The 20856-nt window shown below is 41.0% G+C and overlaps 2 protein-coding genes across 5 annotated transcripts in view; one reads left to right on the top strand and one right to left on the bottom strand.

Annotated features, from left to right (window-relative positions):
* CPNE3 (copine 3) overlaps positions 1 to 17675 on the bottom strand; it is a 46132-nt gene extending 28457 nt beyond the window's left edge. Inside the window, exons 1-5 of one of the 4 annotated variants that reach the window (XM_025393843.1) lie at positions 17561 to 17675; positions 16606 to 16643; positions 3142 to 3283; positions 2693 to 2872; positions 581 to 655 (exon numbers count right to left, since the gene is read on the bottom strand). In XM_025393843.1, coding sequence (XP_025249628.1) covers positions 581 to 655; positions 2693 to 2872; positions 3142 to 3273 — 387 coding nt within the window. In that variant the 5' untranslated portion in view covers positions 3274 to 3283; positions 16606 to 16643; positions 17561 to 17675. Of the gene's footprint in view, positions 1 to 580; positions 656 to 2692; positions 2873 to 3141; positions 3284 to 16605; positions 16644 to 17503 lie in introns of all 4 variants that reach the window. The other 3 variants (XM_025393845.1, XM_025393844.1, XM_025393846.1) reach the window with 3 other exon arrangements.
* Positions 17676 to 17764: 89 nt separating this feature from the next.
* Positions 17765 to 20856, top strand: part of RMDN1 (regulator of microtubule dynamics 1) — a 42010-nt gene continuing 38918 nt past the window's right edge. Inside the window, exon 1 of the mRNA XM_025393684.1 lies at positions 17765 to 17870. The gene's annotated coding sequence lies outside the window, so the exon portion shown is untranslated. The remainder of the gene's footprint in view (positions 17871 to 20856) is intronic.

Raw genomic sequence — 20856 nt, 5'->3', positions numbered from 1 at the left:
TCTGTACAGACACTCTAGAAGATAAGGTTTACAGGCTTGGCATTATATAATGGGAAATGTAAAATACAATAATGCATATATTAATTTTCTTGAAGTCAGTAATCAGCAATGAAAAGCCCAGGTGGGAGGATGGGCAGCAGATAGCAAGCACAAAAAATGAAGGTAAAGAGTTTATAGGTTCAATGGCCATGTCATAATATAACATCCCTCTGGAATAAAATCCACTAGGGAAAATTTCTGTCATGTTGAGAGGACTATGTTTCTCCAGTAGAGAACCAAATTGATCCAGATTATTAAGCAGTTTACTTCCACAGAGGAGGGGCAGGTATCACCAAGGTGCACTGGACCTCTATGGGCAACTTAAAAAAACTGAAAGAAGGGATTACCACATTGCATGTTTCTCCTGGTTTGCACAATACATTTTCCGTTTGTGATAACTACAAGACAAGGGTGGATGGAATGCAACATTCAAGATTGAGTGGCAAAGCATGGCTGCAGAATATTTGTCTGATATGCACAGTTTCGGAATGTCCTATTATGATAAATCTTTCGAGACAAAAGACAAATATCTTATTTTTACCGTAATGCTCCCTTTCCCTGCAGGTCTGCCATTTTTCAGCACCAGTGGTCGAGTTAGCTTCTTACTGGAAACAATCTGTTAGAATTAGAAAGTGATACTCATTTCCCTTCAACCTATGAATTTTTAAATGAAATAGTTTCAGCAAAAAAGATTGAGTGAACAAGTTTAAGTGAACAAGGTTCACTTAAAGTCATTAAAAATAGAAACATTAAGTTGGTTTCTTAAAGATTTAGGTCATCTACATATTTAGGGCCAGGCACAGTGGCTCATGCCTGCAATCCCAGCACTTTGGGAGGCTGAGCCAGGCAAATCACCTGAGGTCAGGAGTTCGAGACCAGCCTGGCCTACATAGTGAAACCCCATCTCTACTAAAAATACAAAAATTAGCCAAGCGTGGTGGTGGGTGCCTGCGGTCCCAGCTACTCAGGAGGCAGAAGCAGGAGAATCGCTTGAACTCAGGAGGCAGAGGTTGCAGTGAGCTGAGTTCGCACCATTGCACTCCAGCCTGGGCAACAAGAGCGAGAGTCCATTTCAAAAAAAAAAAAAGAAAAAAAAAAATCATCTACATATTTAAAACCCATTGGAAAAAACTTCTAAGGAGCCTACCCTGGCAGATACAATCTCCTTACCCACTAGTTTCTTAATCTCCTCTGTATGTCAAAGTTTAAATCATTCCTTGTAATGGAAAAAGAGGACCAGATTCTCATTGTATAAACAAATCACTTAGCTGAAACCTTCTGGGTAAAAGGTGGGCTTCAGAACACTTGATAAATGATATTCAAGGCCACGTGCAGTGGCTCATGCCTATAATCCCAGCACTTTGGGAGGTTGATGTGGGAGGATTGCTTGAGCCCACAAGTTCAAGCCCAGCCTCAGCAACATGCCGAAACCTGTCTCTACAAAGTAATACAAAAATTAGCCAGGTGCCATGGCGTGTGCTTATAGTCCCAGCTACTTGGGAGGCTGAGGTGGGAGGCTCACTTGAACCCAGGAGGTCAAGGCTGCAGTGAGCTGTGATTGAGCCACTGTACTCCAGCCTGGGTGACTGAGTGAGACCCTGTCTCAAAAAAAACAAAAAAAAAAACAAAAAAAGGATTCGATATTTCTACTGAGACACAACTTCAATATTTAACTCCTATAAAATGTCATATTGCTTGAAGGAATATAGTATACCTAGGTTCTGTCAAACAGATATACCTCTGATATATCTCACAAATTCATAGGAATTTTAGCTACACTGGGATTTTTTCCTCCAAAAAAGAAATACTTCCTTAATTTTTTCTTTAATATTATTTATCAAAGTTCCAGAAAACTGATCAGTTTCATATTGGTTTTGAGATACAGAAAACACCCATAATCTCCAAACAATTCAACCCTGAAAAATAAAGTTGTAAAAGACATATGCGAGTGACAAATGTCACATATTGAAAAAAAATTATTCCTCCCTCCTAAAACCTTCTTCAGTCTATACAAATGGTCATAATCTCTCCTTATGAATCAGATTAAAATAGGAGCAAAATGGTGAGCCACAAGACACGTCCCTACCCTGACCAAACTTGTCATATACCGGAAAGACACATAATTAAGCAACTATTAAAAAGTATGATAAGAAGTACTAGACAGTACCAAGTGAGCTCAGGAAAGGATTCCAAACTAATCTAGAGGGTCAGAGAAGGTTTATGGGGGGAATAAGGCTGAGTAAGAGCAAGCCAGGTAAAGTGGGTAGTGTTGGGGCATTGGGAGTCAGGAGGTGCCAGTCTCACTAGTTAGAAGAACAGAGAAGTTGCTGTTATCTTGATAGCATTTATGGCTTGAACATAACAAAACTATAGAGAACTCTGCAGCAGCTAAAGCGTTGGTATTACTTAATGAAATGCCTCATGAAGCCTCCCTTACTCAAAAGAATTAACAGGCTTTTCCATAAATACATAGTTCCTGCCCATATAAAATATAAGATGAATTCTATAATGTTCAAGCCAAGCATATTAATATATAAACTGTCTTTAAAGTGATTACATGTTTTTCAACTTTAAAAATTAAATGATTCTTACCTAAAACACCAAATTCATTAAAACTTAGACAAAATAGAGCACAGTGGCTATGTATACTTACTTGTCCAAGGGTACAGTCACATTCCCCTAAGAAGTCATCATCACTCAGCTCAATAGTTTTGTTGTCGATGTCATAAACCCCAAATTTCAATTTCTGAACCACTTCAAAGTAGTAATCAATAATAAATGTCTTGGAAAATTGGGGATTCAAGCAATTCTTAATCTTTTCTGTGCGCTCAACCTACACCCATCCCCCAAAACAAAAAAGTTTGTTCAGATCAAAGGTGCACTTGGATTTTCACATCTTTATGTACTAAACATAAACACAGGCATGACAACTAAAGGAAGTTTCTATATGTGTATGAGAAATTCTACAATCAAGGGCAAACTTTCACAAAAAACTCCATTAACAGATGAGGTAGTGTTATTATTTTTAACATAAAAAAAAAACTCCTTACATTGTTAAAAGGGTAATTCAGATGACTTTTTAAGTAAAGTATTTAACATTACCTCATACCACTGTTGACCACTTGTATTCAAAAATAACACACATAAAGGGTCTGACTTTGATCCTATATCTTTATCCAAAAGATTGGCACAGGAAACATTCAGCGCCACCTTTGTGACACACTGGGCAGCCATGTCTTGAGTTCTGAGAAAACCAATAAAAAGAGAAAGCAAGTGAAACAATGCCTTTAAGAAGCACACTCATTCCTAACAAAAACAGGTGACTTCTTAAGATCAATTGTCATAATAAGCTTATAGAGTGAACTTGCTAGAATCCGACTGTTATATGTGCCTCCTTGGGATGTGGGTGTCTATTAGCTCATTACAGTGATATTGCCTCCATCAGATTCTCTTGCTAGGATAAAATTCATTTACTGAATGACAGTAAAATGCAGCTTTTAAGATGGCTAATAAGACATACTAATCTTCTTGGCTGGGCTGACTCAGCCTGTAATCCCAGCACTTTGGGAGGCTGAGGCAGAAGGATGGCTTGAGCTTAGGAATTTGAGACCATCCTGGGCAATACAGCAAGACCTCGTCTCTACTAAAAATAAAAAAATTAGCCAAGCATGGTGGCGTGTGCCTATAATCCCAGCTACTAGGAAGGCTGAGGCAAGAGGATTGTTTGAACCCAAGAGATTGAGCCTGTAGTGAGCTATAATTGTGCCACTGCATTCCAGCCTGGGCAACAGAGACTCTGTCTAAAAAAAAAAAAGAAAAAACTAATCTTCTTTTTACCTTAACTATAAATTTTATCATTCAGAAAAACTCCAAGTATTATCTTGATCCTTCACTTAAAGGTATGCCTAACATTATACTACAAAACAGATTAAGTTTTATTTTTGTTTATTTAACAAGACACTGAGTGGGATATTTTCTGTTTTCACAGATTTTTTGGCTAAAACCAAAAACCCCAAAGCCCCCTTTCCCCCCACTCTACCCCCAGCTCCCAATATTTTGCAGCCGTGGTTCTCAATATTGGCTGCTTCCTGGAATCAGCTGGGGGAGCTTTCAAAGCTACTGATGCCGGAGTTCCACTTAAAGAGATTTTAACTAGTTTAGGGTACAACCTTGACATCAGCTCCTTGGATGATTCGAATGTGTAGACAAGGTTGACAAGCCTACTGTTCTACAGAGAGAAGGTGTGGTCCATCTTCCCTTATGACTTGCTAAGAAATATCAGAGTTAGCTTAACTTCCATAGACCCCTCCTTCCCCAGTATCCAATCTAAATACGAAAAGGACTGGGGATAGGGTGGAGCACATGATGGGGGCTGGACTTGAGAAGGAATGCAGTATTGCAGGTGAGCTGCCTTCATCCGTGAACCCAGGGAATGAAAGGGGATGCAGGTGTCACCAAGAAAAGGAACTAGGCATTGCATTTCCCATCTGGATGTCCACTTAGCCAGTGGACGTTGATGGTGCTAGGGCAGGTTCTGCAGGAGAGAAGGTACCTACTACCCTAGAGCTACTGGCAAACATCCTTACAATGGGATAATACTTAATGCCCTTTGCCCCTCACTTTGAGATTTAGCTGAAGTTCTAGGACCACAGAAACAAATCCGCTCATTATCTTGTTATATTTAAATATGGCAGTAGGATTCCTGTGCTGTATAAAATGCCTAAGCAAATCTGAAATAACAAAGATTACCATTAGAAGAGCCTTTGTAATGTCAAAAACAACTAATGTCTTATAAAAAAAATTTGATAATTCTATTGAACTCTCTAAAAATAGTAGCAGTTCTTAACACATGTCAAAAATCAATACTAAGATTCCTAAATAAATAAAGACTAAGAAAAATGAAGTAGGTTGCATAGTCTTAGAAGTAGCTAGAAATCCCATTTAAAAACAAAGCTGGCCGAGCACCATGGCTCACACCTGTATTCCCAGCAGTTTGGGAGGCCTAGGCAGGTGGACTACTTGAGGTCAGGAGTTCAAGACCAGCCTGGCTAACATGGTGAAACCTCATCTCTACTAAAATACAAAAATTAGCTGGGTGTGGTGGAATGAGCCTGTGATCTCAGCTACTCTGGAGTCTGAGGTAGGAGAATTGCTTGAGACTGGAAGGCAGAGTTCGCAGTGAGCCAAGATCATGCCACTGCACTCCAACCTGGGTGACAGAGTGAGACTCCATCTCAAAAAAACAAAAACAAAAACAAAACAAAAACAAACAAAATATATACAAGATATATATATTTAAACAGTCCTAGTATACAGTAAGTGCTCACATTTTATCATTATTATTATTTTATCACTATCTGCCTCTAGGGTCTGATCCTTTCTTATCTATCCCATGTTTCTTATTTTTTTATTATTCCATTGCATGATTATCCTGATTATTCCAATCCGTACTAAGGTGTTCCTTTGAATTCCTATTGCACTAATAGTAACAGATTACTGCATTACAGGAACAAGATCAAATTTGGGGTAATGCACACCCCCAGTTTTTTTTTTTTTTGAGACGGAGTCTTGCTCTGTCATCCAGGCTGGAGTGCAGTGGCACAATCTCAGGTCACTGCAACCTCCGCCTCCCAGATTCAAGCAATTCTCTGCCTCAGCCTCCCGAGTAGCTGGGATTACAGGTGCCCGCCACCACGCCCTGTAGAACCCTCCATCTGGCACTTGCTGTGTGACCACGTATAAGTAACTTCAACTCCCTGAGCCTAGATTTCCTCATCAGTAAAAATGGAGATACTGCAAGTAAATTTGTAAATCTGGCATGTGCCAGGCATCCTGTCTTTTGTATCTAATACAGAATCTGTAAAATAAATGTTAGTTGTATGATTTTTTTTTTGGCATAATGTAGTTTAGAGTCTTGTAAGTTGTATGTCAGCAGTACCAAGCATAATGCAGTGCCCTGTGGATGAACATAGAATGAGCAATGATTGCTAAAGCTTCCAAAAAAAACATGTAGAGGATTCTCTACCAGCCAGCAGAAAAGTCTTCAAATTTCCAAGGATGGGGAGAATTCAAGAGAGAATGCAGACATCTATGTGTGAAGTCAGTCTCACAGCAAAGAGACACCACATATCAGAAGAGCATTATTTTTTTCCCTAAAAATGCTTATACAAAAGCTACAAAAACAACATGCCAGGCACAGCTGATTATTTAACAAATTGCTGACAGTTACACTACTGCATTGCTGCCAGGAAACAAATTTCCTCTATTAGCAGCATTCCCCTCTGAAAATGACTCTGACTGTGGCCTCAATTTTATCCTGAAACCATTATGGCTGAATGGCAAATGGAAGAAATTACATAAACACTAGGGTCTGGAATCTTGTTAATAGTAATATTCATGAAGATGCTGTTCTCATTTCCTTTTAATGTAATTATCCAGTATATGATATACAATTTTTTAAGAGAGCAATAGCATATTTTATCCACAAATCACAATGGGAGCTGGGCATATTGGCTCATACCTGTAATTCCAGCACTTTGGGAGGCTGAGGCAGTAGGATCACTTGAGCCCAGGAGTTCAAGACCAGCCTGAGCAACAGAGACCTCATTCTCTTAAAAAAAAAAAAAAAAAAAAAAAAAAATTAGCCAGGCATGGTGGTGCGTGCCTATAATCCCAGCTACTTAGGAGGCTGAGGCAGGAGAATCACTTGAACCTGGGAGGCGGAGGTTTCAGTGAGTGAGACTGCACCATTGCACTCCAGCCTGGGTGACAGAGCAAGACTCCATCTCAGAAAAAAAGAAAAGAAAAGAAAGAAAAGGAAGAAAAGAAAAGAAAAGAAAAGAAAAGAAAAGAAAAGAAAAGAAAAGAAAAGAAAAGAAAGATTGATTTAAAAAATTAGCCAGCCAAGGTGGCATGCACCTGCAGTCCCAGCTACTCGGTAGGCTAAGGCAGGAGGCTCACTCAAGTCCAGGAGTTCAAGTCCACAGTAAGCTATACACTGCAGCCTGGGTGACAGAGCAAGACCCCGTCTCAAAAAAAAAAAAAAAAAATTATGAGGGAAAATAAAGCAAATGTTTTATACTCTTTTAGTGTGAAAGATTTGGCTGGGATAAGTCACCTGGCAAAGAATAAATAAGCAACTAAAGAATAATTCTATGTAGTATTTTACTCCTTCAAGAGCAGGGTAGAAAGCACAAATAATTCCTAGGATTAGACAATATCTTCCTACTGTACAGATTATTACTTATTGGACAATAATTTGATCCAAACACCTCTTCTGAAATGCAAATAATCCCTAGAAATACCAAACATATCAATCATTCTCCCATTCACCCTAATGTTCTGAATCAGTATTATAACAGAAATAAACCTAAGGAACTGAGAATTAAGACCTAATATTTAAAGTAGTATCTGATATGTGAAATTTAAGGCATCTGGTCATTACCATGCCCTGGCTGAAAATCCTGAAGTCTTATCTACTTTCTCTTTTCTCATTCCTCCTTAAACCTACTCTTAGATTTATCCAGTAAAGATGTCACAGAGATTCTGCCTACTAGAAACCCAAATCTCTCCCAAACGTGGAGATATAGCCCCTTCCCTGTCCCCAGAGTCACAACCTTAACTTCAGGTCTTCTATATCTGTCACCTGCCTAACATAATAGTCTCCTAATGGGTATTCCCACTGCCATTTTCTCTCCATTCACATTATGATTTTATCACTTCTGATTAAAAAGTGATAGTCCAATAAACTAAGCCTAGAATTCATGGCTCTGCCAACATCTACCCCTAGTCTACCTGAACAGCTACCTCTGCCCATTCAAGTTCTTCAAGATCCACTTCAGGCCGGGCACGGTGGCTCACACCTGTAATCACGGTACTTTGGGTGGGCGAGGCAGGGGATCACTTGAGGTCAGGAGTTCAACACTCAGCCTGATCAACATGGTGAAACCCTGTCTCTGCTAAATATACAGAAATTAGCCAGGCATAGTGGCAGGTGCCTGTAATCCCAGCTACTCGGGAGGCTGAGGCAGGAGAATCGCTTGAACCAAGGAGGCGAAGGTTGCAGTGAGCTGAGATGGCACCACTGCACTCCAGCCTGGGTGACAGAGTGAGACGCTATCTCAAAACAAAACAAAACAAACACTTCAAATGATACTTCCTTCATACAGCTGTGGCTGATACCCTGCTGATACCCCTCATGCTGTTATGGCACTGATTCTATTTTCTTTCCACTATTGTTACTTGTATTTGTGGCTCATCACTCCGTCTATATACTGTGAACTGTGGGCAGCGATCATATTTTACCACTTCCTCTTCTTCCTGAAGCATGACATCTGGCACAGGTTATTTGTAGCAGAAAGAGCAATAACTCTGGAGTTAGTGTGTGTTGTTCAAATTTCTCTCCCACCACTAATTTGGATGTGTCACCTCTGCCAAATTATCTATCTGAATTTCAATTTCCTAATTTATAAAATGGGGATATTAAAAAACCCTGATACTTATCCTTCAATGGAAATAAGGTTAAAATAGAAAAATAAACTTAATACAAACCCTGACAATTGTAGGTTTGGACACTGCATGAATTGTAGCAATTATTTTATTAATGACTCAGGGATTTTAATTGATTGTCTCAGCATAGATGGCTTATTATTAAGTAGTAAGACATAAAGCAGCTTTCTCATCCTTATTTATGAAAAGCTTCTTGAAACAATAATACTTTTTGGGATTTACATAAAATTAATTTGGCAAAATAGTCAGCCTTGAGCATAGATAAGGTACGCAGGTGAGGGGAGCGCAGGCTCATGTCAGTGACTCAAAATGTGTCCTAAAACAATTGTGAAGGAGAAGTCAGTGCCCATCTACCAATCCCTTTAGTAAAGTTCCTTCAGTCTTCAGCTGAAAAATAAAGAGACTGGCTTACTATAAAAAATTCTCAGATGTTCCTTCTGGTTCTAATACCATGATTCACTAACTGCTATTCCGCAGTACATCCTGCCTGACCGCTACTGAAAGCACACAAGGGCAACCTTGGGGCAGCTGGAACCGGCCCAGCAACATCAGCAATAAACACCCTAGGCAGTGTTTCTCCAATTGTGCTGCTCAGAACAGTAATAAGTGTTCCCCTACTTAAAAATAAAAGCAGGGGGGGCACAGAGCAGGTAACACGGCTGTAAATCCCAAGGCTGCTAAGTTCCTGAGAGTTCCCAGGCCAAACTAGCAACTGTATTTATTATGAGGTTACTGTAAACCCATTATTTTGCTAAGGACAGCAGGGACATTATACAGCAATGGAAGAGCTTGTAGCTCATTATAATCAAATTGGGGAGATCCATTCAAAAAACAATTACTTATTGAATACTTTCTAGGTGTTCCAAAAGTGGGGTTTGGGGAGGAGGCCAAAACGAAATAAATATTTAGCTACTTAGCTAACTATGTATACACAGAAAGAGTATACAAGAGTATAAAATTGTGTGGTACACTCAGAGAACAATTAGTGCTCTTGGAGCTGAAGAAGCTCCCCAGAGATTTCTACTTTTACTGGCAATTAAAACTATACTCCACTATAAAAAAATGTGCAATCTTATTGCTACTGACTACTAGATTTCTTTTTCACCCTTATATTTAAGGGTAGACAGTAAGAGAGTGGGGAGTAGAAGAATAAGGGGAAAGAAAAGATAGGTAATAATTCCATACAACTAGACAGATATTATTTCTTTTACAGTTTTCAAAGTGCTTCCAAATAATATATTATCTTCTGAACCTTACAAAAACTCTGTGAGTTAGGCAGGATAATGATTACTACATGGTGAAAGGTCCATGTGTCACAGGTTTGACTTTAATGTAAGGCACTCCAGTGTCTGAATTGATTGACCCAGAATATGTTGATAATTTTCAGCACACTGTTAATCTTCAAAACAATGCATAATATCTACTAGGAAAAAAAATACAAATTTCTTCAAAAAGGTTAAATTACTTACATGGGATCACAAAGCTACTGTCAGCACCACAGCATAAACCCACGTATTTTCCCCTTTATGCCAAAATCCCTCCAGGGCACTAAAGCCTCTAATTAATAGTTACTTAGCTGTCAAGTAAAAACGTATTCGTAAAAATAAATAAACTCCATAGATGCACACAATTATGATTTTTCAATTAAAAACAATATCAAAAAATAGTTACTTAGTGTAACAGCAATATTCTCTAATTAATTTCCTTGTGGCTTGTTAATATCAAAAGTAATATTCAGCCTGACACAAACTAATAAAATAATATCTTTAAAATTACAAGATTAATACTGAGGCTAAAACTAGTTATATGGTTCTCAAACAAAGGTAACCAGAATAACAAAAGCTTGCCAAAGAATGGAAGAACTGGAATGGTTTATACTTTATTTATCTCATAGCAGTTCCTCTTCAAGATAACCCATTAAATTGTAAATTACTTAAGACTAAGAAAGCATGTTCTCCTTGCTAGTGTGTCTCTACACACACAGGTCTACCATGTACGTAGGTGACATTAGATCATCTTAGAGCAGCAACACTTATTCTCAGGAATATACTGCACTTAATACCCAGACTCTGACAGTAAAAAACTCACATTAAAAGAATTTAAACTAAGCTTGTTCTGTATTTAGTAAGAAAGTGATGCCCAGATTTATTTTTTTAATCACTACCAGAGGATACTAGAAATGAAGATAGGGAATAAAGTCAAGCACAAACATACATAAAACAAAACAAAACAAGAAACAAAAAGGAAGAATCACTGGATCAGGTGTCAAAAGAAATGGACTGGGCTGGGCGTGGTGGCTCGCACCTGTAATCCCAGCACTTCGGAGGCCAACACAGGCAGATCACCTGAGGTCAGGAATCTGAGACCAGCCTGGTTAACATGGCGAAACCCTGTGTCTACTAAAAACATAAAAATTAGTCGGGCATGGTGCACTGTAGCCCCAGCTACTTGGGAGGCTGAGGCAGGAGAATCACTTGAACACAGGAGGTGGAGGTTTCAGTGAGCCAAGATTGTGCCACTGCACTCCAGCCTGGGGGACAAAGCAAGACTCCATCTCAAAAAAACAAAAAAAAAGAAAGGGACTGGTTCTGTGTTAGTCATACCACAATGGCGGGCATTTAGGCAACTGATGTCACTTCTCTGGGCCTCGGGTTTTTTCAGCTGTTAAAATTTTTTTTTTTTTTTTGAGATGGACTTTCACTCTTGCTGCCCAGGCTGGAGTGCAATGGCGATCTTGGCTCACTTGCAACCTCTGCCTTCTGGGTTCAAATGATTCTCCTGCCTCAGCCTCCTGAGTAGCTGGGATTACAGGCGCCGCCACTACGCCCAGCTAATTTTTGTATTTTTAGTAGAGACGAGGCTGGTCTCCAGCTCCTGACTTCAGGTAATCTGCCTGCAATCCGCCCACCTTGGCCTCCCAAAGTGCTGGGATTACAGGCGTGAGCCACTGCATCCAGCCTTCAGCTGTTAAAACTAAGAGTTGAGTCAATCCCTTTCTTTAAGTAATTACTAAGGTCTTTTCCATTAATGTATCCTGACCCTGATTTAATTATAATGAATATGTAACTTGTTTAGGAAGTGGTACTAAAGGATTTTTAAAAATGAGTAGAAAACTTCAGAATATTTATAAGGACAAAAAGGAGAAATGGAAGAAAAAGGATAAAGTTTTCCAAACTCAGTCTCCATCTCTATCAAAAAAACAATATCTGGGGCCAGGCACGGTGGCTCGTGCCTGTAATCCCAGCACTTTGGGAGGCCGAGGTGGGCGGATCATCTGAGGTCAGGAGTTCAAGACCATCCTGGCCAACATGGTAAAACCTGTCTCTACTGAAAATACAACATTAGCTGGGCATGGTGGTGTCTGCCTGTAATCCTAGCTACACAGGAGGCTGAGGCAGGAGAATTGCTTGAACCAGGGAGGCGGAGGTTGCAGTGAGTCAAGATCGTGCCACTGCACTCCAGCCTGGGCAAAAAGAGCCAAATTCCGTTTCAAAACAAACAAACAAAAAGCTATATCTGAAAAAAAATGTATCTAGAAACTTCTCCACTAGTTAGATATCTTGGCTCAAAATTGTTTTTTTTTTTTTTTTTTTTTGAGACGGAGTCTTGCTCTGTGCCCCAGGCTGGAGTGCAGTGGCGCGCTCTCGGCTCACTGCAAGCTCCGCCCCCCCGGGTTCACGCCATTCTCCTGCCTCAGCCTCCCAAGTAGCTGGGACTACAGGCGCCCACCACCTCGCCCGGCTAATTTTCTTGTATTTTTAGTAGAGACGGGGTTTCACCGTGTTAGCCAGGATGGTCTTGATCTCCTGACCTCGTGATCCGCCCGTCTCGGCCTCCCAAAGTGCTGGGATTACAGGCTTGAGCCACCGCGCCCGGCCATTCAAAATTGTTATTAAGTGCTCAGATGACTTAAATAAACAAACAAAACACAGGGCCCAGTCTATTAAGTAGACGCAGCACGATAAGGAAGTAAATTTTATTAGCATCCATGAAATCTCACATTATTAAGCTCTTAGCATCTATCATGACAGTAAAATAAATCAGCTTTTAGCCACACTTTAAAAAGTTTCCAGATTCTTAAACTATCTTGAGCAAAATCTAAATAGTGATATCATTGCTGATGCTTGGACACGTAGAACTGAGGAAAGCAGGAGTTAACATGAAAAGGTTGATATGTTATCACTCTAACTTCAAAAATAAAAAGTAGGTGCAGTTTTACCTTGTCTTTATCATTACAAAGTAAGCAATCAACTAAGGACCCTTCATTAATTTCTCTAGAAAATCCTGAAATTGTTCTATTCCATGATTCATAGCTGGCTACAAAGTTTACTTAACATGTGTTTCAGGTTATACCACTTTTCTAGTCCCTTGGTTACTGTATATACATTTTAGAAGTATCACTGATTGTATTTTCAAGCCCATCAAATGAACAGTTCATCATAGGTTCATTTAGTGAGGTATTAATAGAAGTTATTAATAGAAGCAGGGTTGGGCCAGGCATGGTGGCTGATCCTTATAATCCCAGCACTTTGGAAGACTGAGGCAGGCAGATGGCTTGAGCTCAGGAGTTCAACAGCAACCTGGACAACATGGCTAAACCCCGTCTCTACAAAAATACAAAAATTAGCCGGGCATGGTGGGGTGTGCCTGTGGTACCAGTCATTCTGGGGACTGAGGAGTCATTGCTTGAGCCTGGGAGGTGGAGGTTGCAGTGAGCCGAGATCATGCTGCTGCACTCCAACCTGGGTGGCAGAATCAGGCCCCATCTCATATATAAATAAATAAAATTTTTTTTTAAAAGAAGGGTTATCAGAACTTATTAGCTACATAAGCAGAAAAAATAAAATTAAAATTAAAAAGTTACAAATAAGAAGTTACTAACATCAGTGTCACTAATATTGGTATACAATCCCCTACTGCTAAATTTGACTGGCTTAAGAAAAAAAGAAGCAGTGGCAACATCTCACTATTGCCTCACTTTATGCAACATGCATCTTGGCAAAGCTGGCTATGAAATACATGTCTACAAAGTGAATCATCTTTTACCCTCAATGAAAATCAGAGCTGCATCCCCTACCTGAAAATCCCAAGTGTTCAGTTGAAAAGTTTTTCATTATAAGGGCTAAGTAAAGCTGCTGGCCAGCTGTGCAGCAGGCAGGCTGGATCTGATATTAAGGCACACCAACCTGCAGAGACTGAAGTCTCCTGGGGTTCTCATTCGCCTCAGAGCTCATTAAGAATTTTCCCCCTTCTGGAATTTCCCAGATGTTGAACCAGCCATCAGAACCTCTCACCTGCCCTGGTGTCCACTATGCCCCAACTCTAAATGCATGCTTTCCAAAATTTGACTCCTTTCCTTCTCTTTGTAGGGGAACATGTATATTTAATTGGGCAAGTTGAGCACTTCACAATTTATCACTATGTGCTCCTTTCTAGTTCACGGTGAACAAATCATATAAAAATGCCTTCAGTTTAAAGTAGCAACAACTACAACCACGTGGTTCCCAAGGTTTAAAAGTTTGTATATTGGGCAAAGACAGTTAAGATGTTTATACATTTCCTGATTTCAAGAATATTCACGTCCTGGTTACTTAACACATACATTGTAGCTGTTTTTAATTTTAGGGCAAATCCCTTTATATTTCCCAATCATGAGCAGTTTAATAGTACTATTAATTCATTCAACACTTATTGAACAAATATTATAGATTGCCTACTGTGTGTCAGGCACTGTTCTAAGGTGCTGGAGAGCCAACAATAAACAAAGCAGGCAACCATCCCCAGGAGGGAGAGGTGAGTTACACTGCAGGGAGGCAGAAAACAATAAAGACAAGTAAGTAACATGTATAGTATGTCAGGTGGCAGTAAGTGTTACAGGGAACAATAAAGAAGGAGAGCAAGAAGTACTGAAGGTGGGGTGCAATTTTACATATTTTATAAAATTGTTTTGATAATATCATCAGGAAGTATTTGTCTTAATTTTCACTTCTTTTTAAAAAATTCTGACACATAAACATGAAAATGTGGACAGACAAGTAAGTTCCTCTTTACAGTTGCAGGTACCTCTTTTAACAAGTACTGACCATCACCTTAGTCTAGAGGCATGGTAAACTAAAAGCCGGGGAAGGTGAAATAGCCCGATAACAACGTGTCCAGAAACCACACAGTTGTTCCGGTAATTTTCACAGGAACTAGATATAATATAACCATTTGCAAGAGGACATTTCAAAATTATTTACTAAAATCAGTATGTAGTATTTCCTTCTATTTTTTTTCATGAAGACACTTACTAATATGTTATCCACCTAATTCATATTGGTAAATGTGACCATAATACTGATGAATTTTAATGTCTTTTAAAAAGTTAGGATTGCATACTGCTAAGCTGTTATATTAAAAGAATAAACAGTCTCTCCAAAAAAACCCCCAATATGATTCCCACTCACAAGTAAGAACAAGAAGGGAAAATATTGGTGGGAAGGAAGCTAGATTGTCGGGTGAAGGTAATGGTGGGAACAGTAAAGGAATGCTCTAGTTAGGACTCCTGCAGGTCACTGAGTACAACCCATAGAAGTGACATTGAGTCTTGCTAAAAGATCCACCTGAAAGATCATGCTTTGGTGAGCAGTGGTGGCATTATGAATCTTTGAAGGTCAAATGACATATAATCATTTTTCACGTCTAACATTTACTTTCTTAGTTTTGCTAACAGGCATACTTTCTAGCATAATAAATCACTGACTAAAGAACATTTGAAAAGGAGAAAAAAAAGAAAACTCTAACACTAGTAAGAAAAAAAGTCCAGTGATAGTACCAAAAAACAAAGAGGGCAAAGAAAACTATGGATAAAGCTATTCCAAGAATTGATAAGGCTGGGTGTGGTGGCTCACACCTGTAACCCCAGCACTTTGGGAGGCCAAGGCAGGAGGAGCACTTGAGCCCAGGAATTCAGGACCAGCCTGGGCAACATAATAAGACCTTATCTTTATTATAAAATAAATAAATAAGTAAATAAAATAATTGATAGGTGTTGGAGTACAATACGAACTAGGTACCGAAACAGATGATGCAAGGGAAATACTCAGGGCAGCAGTGATATCATCATAAAGAGCATAGAAAATAAAACATTTTAAAAGTATAATAGGTTGCCATAAACTTATGTGAAAATGAAGACCATTGTCTATAAACTGTTCACAGTTACAGATAAAATTAGAAGGGGTGTCCAGTCATTATGCAACCCTTAATGGCAAACACTTCATTTGCTTCTCCCATACTGGAGCCTCCTCTCCCTTCCCATTCTTCAGGGACTAGACCTGAGAGAAGAAATCCTGAAAGAGAACTGCAGACTTCACTGTGGGGTTTGTGCCAGGCACCTTTTGGTCTGTGGGGTCCTAAAATTCAGCTCCCCCTCACATCTAGAGTCTCAAAGTGATCCAGTCCCAGAGTTTGAAATTCTTCAGCCCAGAGTGGGATGTATTTTTCCAATTCATCAGCCAAAAGGAACGGACCTCCTAAAAATTCTCACAAAGGCAAAAAGTGGCCCTGGGTACCACAGATTAATGACTGAGACATCTCTTGGTGTCATTATAATTGCCATTATAAATGTCACCTGTTTTCATTCCCTTTCCGTTTCCCATCCTTTGCTGTTTCCCTCTACCTATGTCCTAGGCTTGTATAAGTTGTGTTTGGCTCTGGCTGGCAGCACACACAGAGAGCTAGTTTGCTAACCTTAATTAATGACATCAGGATATATGTGACTATATATAGCTTACCACTAACTATGTGCCAAGCACTTTGCTAAATGTTTTACAAGTAGGATCTAATTTAATTCTCATAGCAACCTTGTGACATTTTATCTCTATTTCACAAATGCAGAAACAGGCCCTAAAAGGTGAAGTATCCTGCCCAAGGTCATACAGCTAACAGCCTTCATAGCATAGATTTGAAACCTAGGTATCTGGCTTATCCCAAAGAATAACGTTCTTTTACATTAAGCAATAAAGCCTGTGCCCTAAAACCATACGAACTTGAATTCCAAACCCCAATGCCACCACTTACCAGTTGTGTAATCCGATGAGTTATTCAACCTGAGTTTCCTGGAGAATGAAACAGAGTAACATCACTTCAATAAGTGCTTGGGAGCGTTAAATAAGCTAACATATAAAAACTGTCTAGCACAGTTGTTGTGGGGCATTGCAATCAATAGTTACAATATTCAATCCCGCCCTTCCCTCTATTTGATTATCCATTATAGAGGCGGCCTCAAAAAGACAACGCTAAGGATATGCAAAAAGTGCAGACGATCATTAAGCGCAACATAAATGGCTGGTCTGCTCGGTCCCAACGGGTTCTGGCCCTGCGCTTCCTCCACAATCCTGGTGTAGGGAACCCAAAACACTAGACAGAAGAAGCTTGAAGCTGGAGGAGAAACGGGAGCTGCTGGACTACTTCTCACAACCTCCTTGTTTACTCTGAAATCAGGAGTCACCTCTTCCCACCTCATCTGCCAGCTTCTCGGGTGCTCTGAAGCGCGCGCCCCCTGCTCAATTGGGCACTGGCTTCACCACTGACGTGGTGTGGGTACCCTATCCCTCTCCCCGCGTGGTGCTGCAGTGATTTCGGGGCCTGTCACCCTTCTCTGGGCCACAAGCCCGACCCTCTCCGCCCAGGGAAGGAGGGCGGATCCCAGCCTATCCCTAGCCCCAGGTGCGCGAGCGCCAGGCCCAGGCGGGGCCTTGCGGCCCAGAGCTGAGCCCCGAGCCCGGGCTCCTCCAGGAGGCGCCGGCGGTGCTTGGGCCCCGCCAGGCCGCGCGACCTAGCTTGGGAGCCCCCCGCGCGACCTGCCGATCCCCGGCTACGGAGCACTTCCAGCACCAAGGCCCGGCGGGACCTGCCGCACGGAGCCTGCGGGCTTAGATTCTCCAGGCCAGGATTTTCCTTTTCCCCCGGGCGGTACCGTTGCTGGGCTGCTGCTGCCTCACCGGCCCAGGAACTGGGAGAGGCCCGCACTCACGTGCGAGTCTTAGAGGTGGAAGTCGAGCGACGGTGGAGAACAGGCCAGCAGCGTCCGGAGCGCTGCCGGGACCGCAGGGATTCAAGAGAACCTAGGGCCGGACTGGCAGAGCAAGGGGGCGGGGCGGGGCGGGGCGGGGCTGGGAGGGGGCGGGTCCAGTGTGCGCCCAGCCCCGCACAGCCTGCGCGAGGATCCGCCCATCCACAGGGAGCTGACTCTGGGCTGCAGGTCCGCTCCCTGCCAGTAGGCTGGCGCTTCAAGGCTACTCTGAGGGCCAGTCGCTTACTGAAAAGGCAAAGCTGACTTTAAGGTAAGTGGTTTGGTGCACCAAAATAAATTCCTTAAGGATTAAATAATTTAAATATTTGAGAAAATTTATACCATATCTGGACTGAGAAGACTGGGCGCCGTGGCTCACACCTGTAATCCGAACATTTTGGGAGGCAGAGGTGGGAGGATGGCTTGTGCCCAGGAGTTGGAGACCAGCCCAGCCTGGGGCAAAAAAATGAGACCCCCTCCACCGATGCAAAAAGTAAAAAAAAAAAAGCTGGGCGTGGAGGCACGCGACTGTAGTCCTAGCTACACGTGAGGCTGAGGCAGGAGGATCACGGGCTCAGGCTGCAGTGCGCCATGTTAGTGCCTCTGCACTCCAGCGTAGGTGACAGAGAGACCCTGTCTCAAAAAAGAAAAAAAAAAAGTTACTAAGACAAATTATCAACATGAAAATAGCGAAATACATCTTAGCTCTTAACCATGCTTATATGCTTATTTAGGGCATTCTTAATGTGCACACTACCAAGGACATTTTATATCCTTCATTACCTTTAATCCTTATGATTTTGTGATGTATTTGGTGCCAGTATCCCCATTTTACAAATGAAAACTGCATTTGAGTAACATGAGATTTGAAAGCTAAATAATTGGCCTACTTTTCTGAAGTCACAGATTGTAAGTAAACTAACCTCAAAGGGCAGGCTGGACTGCTTGCTACTCCATGCTGCCTGCAACTAAACAAAATGCTATGGAAAATATTGATACATGACTGCTCGATAATGTAGAACTTCTTCCCAAGGAAACAGGGACAAAATCAATAAAACACATTAGGAAAAATATTGGTCCCAAACCTGACAGAGTTACTATCTTAAGTTCATTGATTTTTTATTTTTATTTTTTTGAGATGGAGTTTCACTCTTGTTGCCCAAACTGGAATGCAATGGTGCAATCTCAGCTCACCGCAACCTCCGTCTCCCGGGTTCAAGCGATTCTCCTGCCTCAGCCTCCCGGGTAGCTGGGATTACAGGCACCTGCCACCATGCCCAGCTAATTATGTATTTTTAGTAGAGATGGGGTTCTCCATGTTGGTCAGAGGTCTTGAACTCCCAACCTCAGGTGATCCATCCATCTCAGCCTCCCAAAGTGCTGTCATTACAGGCATGGGCCACCGCACCTGGCCTCTTAAGTTCATTTAAATTGATAAGAAAAAAAAAAAAATAGAAAAATGGGTGAAGGGTTTTATTTTTTTTAATTACAGAAGAAATGGAAAGGGTATCAAATGAAGAAACATAGACATTCCTAAGTAAAAACTTTACACTTAATCCAAAAAATGCAAACTAAACATTTTAATTTTATTTATTTTTAAGAAATGGGGTCTCACTATGTTGCCCAGGCTGATGTCAAACTCCTGAGTTCAAGTGATCTGCCAGCCTTGGTCTCCCAGAGTACTGGGATTACAGGTGTGAGCCACCATACCTGGCCTGCACATTTTTAAAATCATATCAGTGCCAGTGAGGATTCATTTATTTATTCAGCAAACACATCCTGATTGCCTACTATGTGCATTGTTCTACACTTGTGAGCAAGACAGATAGGAACTTCTATCCTACAGGAGAGTCGAATAATAAGTTAGTTGTTAAAGACAAAATGAGATTTCAGACAGCCAGAGTGCCATGATGAAAGTTAAGGCAAGGTGATGTGTTAGAGGGACTTGAGGATAGTGTGAGCTTATTTAGACTGGGGATCAGAAAAGAGCTCTCTAAGATGGTATTTGACCTGAGATTTGAAAAATAAGAAGCAGCCAGTTATGCAAATATCTGGGGCACAGGAATGATAGCAGGGGCAAAAAGACAAGAACAAACTGCAAGTGCGGAAACAAGGCCTTTGTTGCTGAAGTGTACTGGGGAGGTACTAGAAGTGTTTTTGTTTTTACTAAAGGTTTCTGGCTCTATTTTTGATTCTGCCTTCATATGTAAATGAACGTTCTCAGGCATCACTAATTGGATTGCAAATTTCAAATTTCCCAGAATATATAGTATCCATACCCAACCTTCAAAACTTTTCTTTCCACTAAAATAGGGAAAGAGTGGAGGCAAGGGGATAGTTTTGTACTTTTAGTATCCAAACAGCAATCTATCATTTAAATACATAGTGCCATAGCTATTGAATGCATTTATTCATTCTCCTTAACTAGAGTCTAAATCCCATTCTACTTTTGTTCTTATTCATTCACCCATTAATTTAACATGTGTTGAATTAGATATCAAGCCTAACAAGGTTCTAGAAATAAAACAACACCTGGTGGAGAGTTAAATGAATGTTAAAATGAATGAGATATTCACAAAATATTCTTTCTCCTATGTATTTTGATCGTCATATTTCTATCTTCACTCTTTCAGTCACATTTTTAATTACCTCATCCTGTCTTATAGCTTTTTTTTTTTTGTGAGACAGGTTCTTGCTGTCACCCAGGCTGGGACGCAGTGGTGCGAACATGATTCACCACAGCTTCAACCTCTCAGGCTAAAGTGATCCTCCCACCTCAGCCTCCTGAAGTAGCTGGGACCTACAGGCACGAGCCACGGCATCTGGCTAATTTTTGTACTTTTTGTAGATATGGGGTTTCACCATGTTGCCCAGGCTGGTGTCAAATTCCTGAGCTCAAGAAATCCACTGGCCTCAGTCTCTCAAAGTGCTGGAATTATAGGCATGAGGCACCACGCCCAGCGTTAGTCTCAGAGCTTTGAATTCCATCTGTATTTTCTCTTTTTTTTTTTTTTTTTTTTTTTGAGATGGAGTCTAGCTCTGTCGCCAGGCTGGAGTGCAGTGGCGTGATCTCGGCTCACTGCAACCTCCGCCTGCTGGGTTCAAGTGATTCTCCTGCCTCAGCCTCCCGAGTAGCTGGGATTACAGGTGCGTGCTACCACACCCAGCTACTTTTTTGTATTTTCAGTAGAGACAGGTTTTCACAGTGTTAGCCAGGATGGTCTAGATCTCCTGACTTCGTGATCCACCTGTCTCGG

The sequence above is a fragment of the Theropithecus gelada genome, chromosome 8, assembly GCF_003255815.1.
Source record: "Theropithecus gelada isolate Dixy chromosome 8, Tgel_1.0, whole genome shotgun sequence".
Classification (NCBI taxonomy): domain Eukaryota; kingdom Metazoa; phylum Chordata; class Mammalia; order Primates; family Cercopithecidae; genus Theropithecus; species Theropithecus gelada.
The sequence above is the reverse complement of the archived record's forward strand: the minus strand, read 5'-3'. Positions and strand labels throughout refer to the sequence as shown.